Source organism: Fusarium mangiferae (genome assembly GCF_900044065.1).
Source record: "Fusarium mangiferae strain MRC7560 genome assembly, contig: FMAN_scaffold003, whole genome shotgun sequence".
NCBI lineage: Eukaryota > Fungi > Ascomycota > Sordariomycetes > Hypocreales > Nectriaceae > Fusarium > Fusarium mangiferae.
Window position 1 is genome coordinate 1,586,366 of NW_024573923.1, and position 13,018 is coordinate 1,599,383.

At 51.1% G+C, this 13,018-nt stretch overlaps 3 protein-coding genes across 3 annotated transcripts; 1 reads left to right on the plus strand and 2 right to left on the minus strand.

Annotated features, from left to right (window-relative positions):
- Window positions 1–53: 53 nt before the first annotated feature.
- Window positions 54–3,396, plus strand: FMAN_04597 (putative alpha-mannosidase; the record flags this gene model as incomplete). The annotated part of the gene is made up of 3 exons (XM_041828676.1): window positions 54–202; window positions 259–1,999; window positions 2,044–3,396. 3 exons carry the CDS (start codon window positions 54–56, stop codon window positions 3,394–3,396), a joined length of 3,243 nt encoding a protein of 1,080 aa, XP_041679515.1.
- A 432-nt stretch (window positions 3,397–3,828) lies between these two features.
- Window positions 3,829–5,150, minus strand: FMAN_04596 (uncharacterized protein; the record flags this gene model as incomplete). The annotated part of the gene is made up of 3 exons (XM_041828677.1): window positions 3,829–4,364; window positions 4,426–4,978; window positions 5,031–5,150. The coding sequence occupies 3 exons, from the start codon at window positions 5,148–5,150 to the stop codon at window positions 3,829–3,831; spliced, it is 1,209 nt and encodes a 402-aa protein (XP_041679516.1).
- Window positions 5,151–6,343: 1,193 nt separating this feature from the next.
- Window positions 6,344–11,546, minus strand: FMAN_04595 (uncharacterized protein; the record flags this gene model as incomplete). Its single annotated transcript, XM_041828678.1, has 6 exons — window positions 6,344–7,758; window positions 7,812–8,211; window positions 8,260–10,087; window positions 10,184–10,667; window positions 10,735–11,350; window positions 11,532–11,546. 6 exons carry the CDS (start codon window positions 11,544–11,546, stop codon window positions 6,344–6,346), a joined length of 4,758 nt encoding a protein of 1,585 aa, XP_041679517.1.
- Between the last annotated feature and the right edge of the window lie 1,472 nt (window positions 11,547–13,018).

A 13,018-nucleotide genomic window follows, 5' to 3' on the forward strand; every position in this document is an offset into this window, starting at 1 on the left:
GCCTTTCAAATCGATCTGCTCCTCCTGCTCCTGGGCATCCCGACATTTACACTATGGGTGGTGGCAGCGAAAACAAGGGAGATGGCTCCTCCTACCCTCTCTTCGCCGAAAGGCCTGTCGGCGTTCCAAAAACAAGCATTCTGAAAGGCCGTATTGAACCGTTCTACAAGTCAGGGCAGTACTATAAGGTGAACCTACAAGCGTATGGCATTATCAGCTCACTCACTCGGAAATTTAAAGAACTAACATACTTCATAGGAACATGTACAACGGTAGATACTCGGGCAAACCTCATGTTCAACTGTCAGTTTGGGATGCACCAGATCTCACCAGGCCAACTTTTGAAGAAGCTACAAGCCACGAGTTCAAGGAGACCCATACCGGTACCTCTTTTGGGCCCTCGTGGTCCACTCATTGGTTTAAGGTCGTCCTGCGTATACCGGATGAAGCAAAGGATGAAGAGCTCCTTGAGCTTCACTGGGATGCCAACAATGAGGGCACAATTTGGACCGAAGATGGTGTTCCCATCCAAGGCCTCACCGGTAGCGGTGAGCGCATCGAATGGATCATACCCGACTCATTCCGTGACGGAGGGGAGCACACAATTTATATAGAAATGGCCTGTAACGGCATGTTTGGAAATGCCCCTAACGGCACGACAACCATTGCACCGCCGGATCCCAACAGGCGTTTCAACCTCAGCAAGGCCGACATAGTCGCCATCAATGTGCCAGCTCGCAAACTCCACTTAGATATGTGGGAGATTGGCGATGCTGCTCGAGAACTGCCCGAGAACTCAGCTGAACAGAACCATGCTTTATCTGTTGCCATGAAGATCATCAACACTTTTGAGGTCAACAATCAGGAATCGATCCTTAAATGCCGCGAGATCGCTCGTGAAATTCTTGGCCCTGATGTGGACTCTCATAAGGTGTACGAAGGAGGAAAGGAACCTATCGTCTTTGGAATCGGTCATTGCCACATCGACAGCTGTTGGCTATGGCCCTGGGCTGAAACAAAGCGCAAGGTTGTTCGATCGTGGATGAACCAATGCGACCTCATGGATCGCTACCCAGAATCTAATTTTGCCTGCTCCCAAGCCCAGCAATACAAATGGCTGAAGACGTACTATCCTGCTGCATACAAACGTGTCAAGCAGAAGGTAAAGGAGGGTCAATTTCATCCTATTGGTGGCAGTTGGGTCGAGCACGACACAAACTTGCCCAGCGGCGAATCACTTGTCCGCCAGTTCTTTTATGGCCAGAGGTTCTTCGAGGCCGAGTTTGGTTCTCGATGTCGAACCTTTTGGCTGCCAGACACATTCGGATACTCGAGCCAGCTCCCACAGCTTTGCCGATTAGCTGGTATGGACCGTTTTCTGACCCAGAAACTGAGCTGGAATAACATCAACAACTTTCCTCACACAACTTTCATGTGGGTAAGCCCTGATGGAAGTCAGGTCATCTGCCACATGCCTCCCTCCGAGACATATACAGCAAACGCTGATTTCGGTGATCTCAAGAGGAGCATTGCAAACCACAAAACAATGCGTGTTGATAGTTCGTCTCTACTTGTCTTTGGAAAGGGTGATGGCGGCGGTGGCCCAACTTGGCAACACTTCGAAAAGCTCCGACGATGTGCCGGAATCAGCAACACCATCGGCGGTATCCCAAAGATCAAGATGGGGCTGACAGTTGATGACTACTTCGACCGTCTCAACCGCAAGGCCAGCGAATTCCCGACATGGTATGGGGAGCTGTATTTTGAACTACACAGAGGAACGTACACCACACAAGCCAACAACAAGTATTACAATCGAAAAGCCGAGGTGATGCTGCGAGATATTGAACAATTGGCAACTTTCGCATCAATCAAAAACAAGTCGTATAAGTACCCGACCAAGGACTTGGACGACATGTGGGAGGCTGTTCTCCTGTGCCAGTTCCACGACTGTTTGCCAGGAAGTAGCATTGAAATGTGCTACGATGACTCGGATAAGGTACTTCGTTCCATGAAAGTGGGAGCTTTGCTAATATGACATAGGTCTATGCTGAAGTCTTTGAAACTGGTAAACGTCTCCTGAAGGATTTGTATGAATCGCTCAACGTCTCAAGGGAATCCTCAAACTGCCTCAACGAGTCTGCTGCCATCAATACCCTGCCATGGCATCGTAAGGAGCTCGTCGAACTTTCTGACACTGAAGTCGGTGTTGCTTGTGGTGATGGCCAGCTGCTCAGTCTCCGCACGTTTAAAACACAAGAAGAAAAGCCAGCGGTTACCGTCATGGAGCAGTCTACTGATGTTTATGTCCTTCAAAACGAGCAACTCCGCGTTGTCGTCGAAAGCGGTGTCATTACATCCCTTTACGATGTGGTCAACGATCGTGAGGTTATTGAAAAGGGTGGAGAGGCAAACAAGTTTGTCATCTTTGATGATATTCCTCTTTACTGGCAAGCATGGGATGTAGAGGTTTACCATCTCGACGCACGCAGAAAGGTCAAATATGGAAAGACAAAGATTTTTGAACAGAAGCCTCATCGAGTCACCCTGGTCACTGATGTCAAGATCAGCGAGAACAGTTACATCAAGTCATACACCACCCTCTCTGCAGCCCTCAAAGGGCAACCTTCTCGGGTTGACTTCAGAGCAGACGTCAACTGGCATGAGGACTCCAAGTTCCTCAAGGTCGAGTTCCCTGTCAATGTAGTCAACACCGAAGCCTCCTACGAGACCGCTTTCAGCATCACCAAGCGGCCAACCCATTACAACACAAGCTGGGACATGGCCAAGTTTGAGGTGTGCTGCCACAAGTTTGCTGATCTCTCGGAGAACAACTACGGCGTTTCTATTCTCAATGACAGCAAGTATGGTTTTGCGACTGCAGGCAAGACGATGCGACTGTCGCTCCTACGGGCGCCCAAGGCGCCTGATGCCAACGCAGATATGGGACGTCATTCCATCCGATGGGCCATCCTACCTCACAAGGGTAGTCTATCGTCTACTACTGTTAAGGCTGCTTATGCTTTCAACAACCCCCTGAAGCCCGTCACTGCCCCAAAGGCCGTCTTGGAAAGTGTGTCGAGTGCGCCGATCAAACTTGTCAATATTGATGAGTCTGACTCCCTTGTACTGGACACGATCAAGCGAGGCCAGGATGACGAAGACGTCAGCCGAGATGATGGCCTGCGCATCAACAAGGGCCAGAGCATTGTTCTTCGTGTGTATGAGTCCTTGGGAGGCCGCAGTCGTGGAGTTATTGAAACTAGTTTTGATGTCAAGCGTGTTACCAAGACGAACATCCTAGAGGATGAGTTGGAAGAGATCCAGAAGGAAGATGGAAAGTTCCCGATCACACTGCGACCTTTTGAGGTAGCAACTTTCAAGCTCGAGCTGTAGGGCGATTCGGAGTGGGAAAATTGTGTCTGCTCAGGCTCAGAGGTGCGCGTCTTCGTGATTTGACGTAAAAGTCTGACCCAACCGCTCTTCCCCGCATACGTGGGTTACTACTAAGATTGCAACGCTTGGTTTTGTGAGTAGGACATGCAGATAAGCGGCAGCTCTCAAGACGGCACGTAAATAGGGTGTGGCTGGCAGGGATGGCTACCAGACAAGAACTTAGTTAATTACCAGCAAATGGCTCTATCATTCAAAACCCTGAACGCCGTCTCCTTCAAGTGATAAAAAAGAAATCTAACACAATCAACCGTCGAACCCGGGGGGTCACCCAACCAGCTATATGAGAGCAACAAGGAGGCAGGTATCTTTATTGGTATTCAAATCCAAATCGTCGCTCTGCTGCACAATTCAAAACATGCGTCGTGCCGGTATCTAATGGGAGTCATCAGGAAGCTCCTCGATAACTTCTTCAACCATTTCGATTAACTCGTGAATATCCGGTCGTTCAGCGGGTTCAACAGACAGACACTTCCTGACGACATCGCGAATCGGCTCGCTGATATCAACCGCGGGTGCCTGTTGTTGCTGTTGTCCTTGCTGCGGGCGCATGCTGTTAGAACGCTTGACGCCAGCAGGTCCTTCGTCGGGGAAGCGCCAATCGCCACCGAGAACACACAGAGATAGAGTACCACCTGTCTCGTCTGAGCGCATCTCAAAGGGGGACTTGCCGACAAGGCAGGCGTAGAGAGTGCAGCCCATGGACCAAATATCAACCTTTGTATCAATTACCATGCCAGTCTGAACATCAAAAAGCTCAGGGGCACGGTAGGGCATGGTTGAATGTTCAGCGGCCGTGTCTTGAATCTGGAGGGCCAGAGACTGTGACGTAACAGGAATTGGCGACGGAGCGACAGATCCTAAATCCATGAGGATCGGGGTTGAGCCGGAGTCATCGATCATTATGTTGCCTGAAAATAGAGGTGAGCATGGGAGTATGAATGAGACAAATACCCTGACGGGTGGCCTTACCTGGTTTGATATCTCTGTGGGCGTAGTGCTGAATTGACCTGCCTCCACTGACTTGGTTCTCCTCCTCCAGCAAACCCCTTTCTTGCTCGCCCTCCTCTTCTTCCTCGGTCCGCTTTCCTCGCGTGTTGTTCCTCTCGCCGTGGTTCAGCTCATCCTCTTCCCGACCCATGTGCATGCGCTCCACGGCAGGCTTATAGTCGTGCATGGCACGCAGAGCCTTGCACACTCCGAGGAAGAGCAGCATGAGACGACGCTCAGGGAACCGATCATGGTTGACCAAGTTTGCGTTGATCATGTCCTGCAAATTACCGCGCTTATAGTATGGCAGAAGGACATAAACGGTTTTTGTCGCCTCGTCGGCGCCGCGCTCGGTTGCGACGGAATGGTCGACAGCGGATATGATGGTTGGAACGTGAGAAAAGAGCCGATAGGCATCAACTTCACGCATGGCCTGCTGTACCGATTCAGCGCCAAAAGGACATCGGATCTTTTTAAGTGCGAAAAGTTCGTGGCTTGAGGTATCTTCGACGAGGTATACGTAAGAGAAGCCGCCCTGGCCAATGTCAGCAACGTGGAGTGTAAGAGCGCGGTGTTCGTTAGTCTACCTCTCCGAGTAATCTTAAGATCTTGAAACTCCGGTTGTTGATCTTGAGGTTGGGGTTTCCGGGAAAGCAGTTAAGACAGTTCCCGAACGAGTAGAAGAGGTCCAGGAGTACTTGCGCCATGATATGTTGTGAATATGGTGATACGCTGACTTGGAACCCTCCTCAATGTGCAATTAATCGTCTCTCAGCTTCGTCACAGCAGACGCCAGTAATCAGAGATTCGCTATACAGTCCGGAGGACGAGGAGAGAGCTGCGTGCTGTTCAGCAAGATGTTGATCGTCAGGGACAGCAGGTGTGGTTGTGGTTGTGGTTGCTGGCGATGCGTCGTAATTGAACAAAAGGAAGAATTATCAATCACAATGTGGTTTGCCTATCCGCTTGTTTCCATAGGATTACAGCGAAAGTTGACGCCGAGTAGAGAGAGCGACACAGTGCCGAAAAGGGGAGAGGAAATGTTGAATGTCGAGATGTTGTCTTTGGCTGATGTTGGAGGCTGAGCTGAGAGGCTCTAGTTAGAGTCTGAGCCACATCAGCCATCAATCAGCCTCGAGCATAGGTAAGGCAGGTTCCTTTACCTGGCTACCTGGCATTACCTTACATACTAGGTATAGTAGCAGAGAAGGTAGGTGGTGCTAAGTACCTCGAATTGGAAACACCACGAAAAGACACTAGCCTGATCTAGATAAGCTCAACCTCAGCTGTGGGCCCGCTGGAGTCCCCAGATACCTCAAGTAAGCTGCATACTTGAAGTTCCCAAGGTGGATTCTTGATATATAACAGTGGTCTCTATATTGATATTCATTTTCTCGGGGAATTTCCTTCGCCACTTAGGCCGCTCACAATTGAATTGCTCGAACTGGTGTTGCGTTCCTCAGCTGTTACAGATATGCGTTGAATCATTTTCCTAATTTGGTCTATAATAAACTAAACAGCGAAGCCCGCCGCGCACTTCTAGCGTGATTTTGCAACAATACCTGAGGGACTCGAACAAAACAGCTTTCGCTTGTATCCCGCTAACTCCCATTCATTCATGCATACATACATAACCAATTGCGAATCCCGTTCCAGATGGTGGGCTGCAACAAAGCCTTTGATGAGTCAATCAGTCCTGCCCACTCAGAACCAACTCCAGAAGCTCACAATCCTCTTGGCCCGTTTGTATATACTATATAGATGGAAGGATTCCATCCCAATCCAACTCATCTAGACAAGCAAAAACTCCGTTGCTCGCTCTCTTCGACTCCCATCAGTGTCCCCCCTGTGCGCTCAAGCGTTGTCCATTTTCAACGGGCAATTACTCGTATTCTTCTGATCAAGAAAGGAGATTTCGTAGCGAGGGGCTGGCGCTCGCTCCACTCGCCGGGCGACTTGAGGGAGGCTGTGGTCCATTTCGAGGACCTGTTGGGCTCCCATGAGGAGCAGGATAAGGCGGCCTCTGCGGGTGAAGCTCATGAGAGAAACCATCGTGCCGCGGGGGAGGTGGTGGTGCCCCATTCGTCAGCGTTGGTGGTAAATGCGACGCAGGAGGAGGCGGAGGAGCGCTGTGTCCGTGGGTTTGATACGGATGAGTATAACGAGGTGGCGGCGCTGGTCCATTCAGTCGTCGAGGGGATGGAGGAAGTCCGTTGGTATAGGGCTGCGACGCGGCGCCACCATGATGGTTTGCTGGCGGTGGTGCAGGTGGTGAAGATCCAAGCGCAGGCCCTGGTCCCACAGCTGGAGGTGGTCGCAACGAAGACAGTGTGGACATCGGTGGTGCATGGTGAATTGGGGGTCCCCCATTGATGTGTCGAGGAGGCGAACCTTGTTGGCTTGCAGGTCGTCCCCAGTCACTATATGATGGTCGTTGAGGTGGGAGGGGTGCGTATGGGGCAGGGGGAGGAGGCCGGGCGCCCAGTGCATGATCTGCGACGAGTGCAGGTGCTTGCATTGGTGGTGGAGGAACTGTCGGAGCATGAACTGGTGGAGGCCAGGCATAAGCAGCAGAAGGATTGGTTTCAGGAGGGGCAGGCACCATCTGAGGCGGACTGCGCAAAACATGTGTTGTCGTACCTTGTATGCCTGAGCCGTGAGTCGTAGGTAATGGAGCTTCTGCCATGAGAGGGGACCGCCGCGGGTGCGGCTTTGCTGTACGCTGGGCCTTTCGACATTTGTGGCATTGGAATCGTCTCTGTTCTACGAATTTCTGCGCCTCGCTCCCGAGTGTGCCGTAATGCCCGTTGGTGAGTTCGCGTTCCTGCGAATTATCAATCGGCCACCACTTCGGGCTGGTGTCAATACCACAGGTGATGCAGACCTTGTCTCTTGGTTGTTTTGAGTCCGATGCCACGTCTCCCGTGTCCCCATTTCGCTGCTGACCCCACCCGCCATTGGGAATATTTGTTGTCGAGGACCTGCGTAGGCCAGGCTGAGTCGTTGTACCTGACAACTTGGCGGCGTTTGTCATGAGATTGGCCTTGCGGACCGTGCCTGTCAGTGCCAGGTCGGCCTGCTTGTAGTTCTGTACATAGAGCTGCAAAGCATTAAGTCCCGATTCATCCACAATATCTTGCATCTGATGAATCGTCGTCTTCGTGGGGGCGTGATCCTTACACCACACAGTTGCCGACATGATGCCACTCTCCCCATTGATGGCCACGATGTTAAATTGGTCTCTTCGCGTACTCTTCACAGATGTCACTTCAAATCCGAGAACGTGTCCATGTTGCCGAGCGCATTCCGCGTGGACTGTATTCTGGTCAGTATGGCCAATCTTTTTCTTCTCTCTCATTGGGACTCACATGGAATGCGACACTGATGGCACGACACACAGGCTCCATCCTGTTTGTTGCACACTTGACAAGTCTCATCATATCTGCTCCTGGGAATCGAAGGAATGCCTTCCGAAGGCTCCAGTGCTTTGGCGTTACCAAACTTGACTTCTGGGGTCCAAACAGCGCAGGTAACATGGACCCAATTGTTGTCCGCGGTCCTCTTGAGTGGTTCCCGGGGGTTGACGGGGCGATTCATCTCTTCCTGCTTCTTGCGGTAAAAGTCCGCAGCTTTCCGAGCTTGCTGAACCTCGAGGCGTTCTCGCTCACGATCCTTCTCCGACATCTTCTTTTTGTGATGTGTTATTTTCGGCTGTTCCACGAAATCATGTTCTGTATATTCAATGGGACAAAGAACACACTTATAATGCTAGGTCGACGTTAGCGCAGGCGTATAGATGGGTTTGAGGCAACATACGATCGAGACTTGTGGGTTTTTATCGTTTGCACACATATCACAAGTCCATTTCCCGGAGTTTCGATTATCCATGATGCCATAGCAATTGCGGTGTACCGTCAGGCGGCATTCGCGGCACGACAAGTGCTGGTCCCCTTGAGGTTCCAGTTGACCACAGACTGCACAAGGCAGCACAAGAGGTTTGGGGAATGCGGGGACTGGAAGGTTTTCCACACTCTTGTCCTTCTTCTTGGAGGTTGTAGAGCCGGTTGCACTAGCAGCATCCGAGTGACCATTATCCACATCCTTGTCAGAAGCTGCACCTTTAAGCTTCTTCCGTGGCGGTTCTTGTACCGCGGCAACGGCTGGGGTTGCTGAAGGAGTCGGAGCCCGTTCCGGCGTCATCATGCCCATTTCCTTCGCGACTTGTAACTCCCTGAGAAGGTCCTCATCTTGCTTCCGTTTCCAGCTTCGACCGCTGCCCTGGTTGACCTTCTTGGACACCTCGTCCACATCTTCATATCGAATAGCATATCTGCGCCATAGCTCAGCGCAGCGACGGCACAAAGCTACCACACGCTCTTGGCCCTTTTCCTTATTCGAGTTCTTCGGGCCCCCATCGTTGACGATCCCAGGAACGGGGTTCGGAGCGCGCCTCCATTGTCGCGAGAAAGTCGTGGAGCAAAATTGACACATAAATCCTTGCTTTTTCTGACTTGCTTTCTCAATATCAAACGCAGAATCATCATCGTTATCCGCAACATCATCTGCCAGCTTACTAGCAGCGGCCTCTGCTCTCTTGGCCTCCTTCTTTCCTTTGCGACCGGCCTGGTTCTCCAAGACCTGCTTCCCACGTGCCGACTTTTTCCAGGCGTAGTAGTAACGAGTTACCATGCCATAGTGCATAGTTTTGACGTGCTTTCTCACAAGATAGAGTTCAGAGCCGTATTTTATCACTGCTTCCTCAAATTTCTTTTGCTCTGCTGGTGTCAATTCTGGTTCTTTGAATGCCTCCTTCTTGGTCTCAGAAAGATCCTTGAGAGCATGTTCCATGTTGAATTCTGCAAGAAATAATTTGTTGGCAGCCACGTCTTGCAGGTTGGTCGAACGTTCTGGCAATCCAAGATCTTTTGCCATCCCCTTGGCCTTTTCCATGTACTCGTTAATGTCCTTCTCTTTAATCACTTTCTCTGGGGGAGGAATCCACATGCGAGTTGCGGTACATTTGGGGTCGTCGTCGTCAAAATCTTCTCCCCGAGCTGTGTAGCCGGGTGGCATGTCTTGAACCCACTTCGGTCGCTTCCCGCGTGAGATCTTATCGGCTTCAATAGCAGCCAATGCTTCCTTGGATTTGGTGTCTTTCTTGCCGTTTTTCTTGATCTCAAGCGGTTTAACGTACTCGACCGGTTTTCCAGGCCACGGGGAAACATTTGCTTGATTCCTGGGTCCAATTCTCGTACTTGCGCGGGGATAAATTCTGTCGTCGTAGTCGAGTGCGTCCTCGGGCTTGCAATGCATTCCCAGATACCGGTACGGCCAAAGAGAGGCCTGGTAGATTTGCTCGGCAGTGCCCTCATGGTGAGTATGTTCTCCTTCTTCAGGGCTGGTACGATTAGTCTCAAGCCCCTGCATCTCCTCGTCCTCCTCATCCATAGGATCATCATCTTCAGCATCGAAGCTTGGGTCATTAACATTAGGTGTATTACGAGCCTCCAGCTTCCTTTCCTGGGCTCGACTGCATGCTGCACACGACCAGGCAAAGCCTCTTGATGGCTTCTTCAATAGAGGTGGGTTCACGCAATTCATATGGTATGTGTTCTGACACACTGCACAGTCGACCGAGTCGTTGCTGCAGACAACCAATCATGTCAGCCACTGAAGCATGGGTTTGTGATGATGTGGATGTGGGACGTGGGGCAGGCAGTGTAAGTCAGTAGGTACGTACCTTGCGCAATAGCCGGCGCATCTCTTGCAGAGCTTAACGGCGCTAGTGAGCTCCTTGCCACGCCCCTGCTCGACTAGCACGTATTTCCAGCGCTCGTCGAGAACCTTTTTCACATTGGCTGGGACGTTGACAATAGAACGCGTCGGAATCAAGTCGTAGTTCTTCTGGATATAGCGATCGTACAGCTTATCATACCAAAAGGTGTCATGAGCCTTTCGATATAATTCCATATCCTCAATCTCAGCCTTGTGGTGAATCTGACATTTTCCGCGTAGCGCCGTTAACGGGCTGATGTCGGAGTGCATCGTCGCAAAAACCATTCGGAGGTCTGTAGACTTTCGGCCAATGTCCTTGGGTCTGTAGTACCAGTTGATGCGAACAGCTTCCACGGGTTTGCTGCTGTCATTCTGCACATGAAGGAATTCCATGATGCGGCCCAGGTAATAGGGTTCTCCAGGTGGCTCACAGACAAGGTACACATGATCTGCGTCGCCAGGTTAGCCACGTTTGGTCCGAATTTCTGGTGGACCACTTTGAAGGAAGCATGTTACCATTTGGCTCCAGCGATGTACCATCATCGGCCACCATTTTACCATTGACAGGGCGACTTTTGCAGTTGTCAAAAGTCAGCATATTAGTTTCTGGCCATACGATAGACGGAGTCGTTCCGGAGGCTGCTGCTTTTTTGGTCGAATTATTGACGGATGTCGCTGGGTTAGTGGAACCGGCTGTATTGCCCACGACCTTGCGCTTCCGTGCGGGCTGTGAAGGAGCCGGCTGCTGCGTTGCCGTGGGCAAATTGTTTGAACTGCCCAACCGTTGCTCCTTGGGAGCATTCGCTGCCTGCGCTGCCTTTGGCTCATCTGTGCCAGCCTTGCGCGAGCTTGCACCGCCACGAGGCGCATCGCCATTCACGGCAGCACTGGACTGGCGTGAAGTCTTTTTGGAATCACTGTCCTTTTTTTCGTGATAGTAGTCATAAACATCACCATCAATGTCCCTGTCCTCGGCGTAGTTAATACGCGAGGTACCAGTTCTATTACGGGAACGTGTGCCGTATGGAAAGGCTGAATCTGCCCCAGCTTCCTTGGCTGCTCTGTCCAAACTCGATTGATTGGTCATCGGCCCTGGCATAGATTGAGCACCAGGGTCAGAGGCGTTGGAATCCTGAGTGTCGAGTTAGAGAATGGGCCCAATCGCGATCGCGACCTCACAGCTTTGTGAGGTGAGTGAGTGAGTGAGTGAGAGTGAGAGGCACGAGAGTAAAAGTACAAATACTTAAAAGGATCGTGTGGGGGAAAAAAGGTGGACGGTAATCAAGGTACGTTAGATTTCCATATCTACTCACATTGTGTTGTGCCATGACATTCAAGAGATAATCACTTGCGCAACAACGAGATGTGGTGAATCGCGTATGAAGGCATGCCCAGAGGTGATGGCTTGATGGCGGAAATTGTGGATGAGGAAGACGGCAGGAGAGTTTCGTATAGTTGTCTGATGTGGAATAAGAATAGATCGAGACCGCTTAGGTGCTTCACTGCTTCGGAGGAATAACTTGAGACTCGAAATAGATATCGTCTGCCCTGCAAGTAGGAGTGTGTAAGTTGAAGAAGAAGGAAGAGGCATGATTCCCAGGCGCCGGGAGAAGAAACGTTCTAGCATTGGCACTGCACACTGCACTGGCACCCCGAGGCGGCGGCCCTGGCCTGGTCGATGCACCCACTGTGCTAAGAATACACTGGGGGTGTTGATAGGCCAATCTTGTAGCGGATAAGTAGCCACTAATCAGGTGGCGGCTGATTCACAGACACTGAAACTCAGGTTCTGTCCCCAGTACGATAGAGATAAACAACACTTCTACATGTCGCACCCTAGTCATCAGTGTTACTCTCTAGTCTCCACGGGGCCCATCTAGGTCTCGCAGCACTGACGAGCCGACGGATCTCAACCCAACTCTGAGGCGTGCCCATGGGTCCACGGGTCCTCCCACAACAGAGAGCAGGCCATGCCGGGGGGAGAACCACTGCAAAGCCGGTGACTACAGATTGGACTTGGTTGCGACTGTTGCGGTCGAGGCATCAGACCGGCTTTTGGTGGGAAGATCCTAGGGCCTGACTGCCTGCTAACAAGGCCAAGGAAGCCGGGATTGGTGTTGGCCAGGCTGAACCGATCACTTTGAGGAAATACGAATGTTCATACCAAGTCGATCACACATACAATGCCACGGTCTGCATTGTCACGATCCAAAACACTTATAGGCCATGTAAGCAGCATAGAGAAAAGATAGAGGCGTGCGCCCGTCAACATGATACATAACCTTCTCGAATGATGGAGTCCACCTATCTAAGTAGCCTTAATATCACCAGGCCTTAGTTTCCGCCATTCATCCATGTAATTCAATTCCACCTATTGTCAAAGACAAAAAGATGTTCTTTTCCGGTTCCTATCTGGCCAGCGGTATCTCTCTGTCTGGATGCCTCTTCCTTGATTAGACTCGGCAACTTTTTTGGTCCTTCACTGCCATTAACAAATTTGCCCAGCCCAGTTTGTCATGTCGACGTTCTTATTGAAAAGCCAAACTGCCCTAGAAACTATCGCCGCAAGCCCCGCCACGGGCCTGGAAAGAGAATTACGTTCTGCTGATAACGGGGCCATTGGAGACTATGTTTTCAAGAAGAATGTGGTTCTGAGTGAACTTGAACTCAGAGCATGCAGCATGGAGCCTGGGCGCCAAGTCATCCACATTTTCCGTTGCATCTCCCACACCCTCGCACGCCCTCCCTCGACTCAATCGAACAAATACGTGGTACTCCCTAGTTGACAAAGAATTGTCTG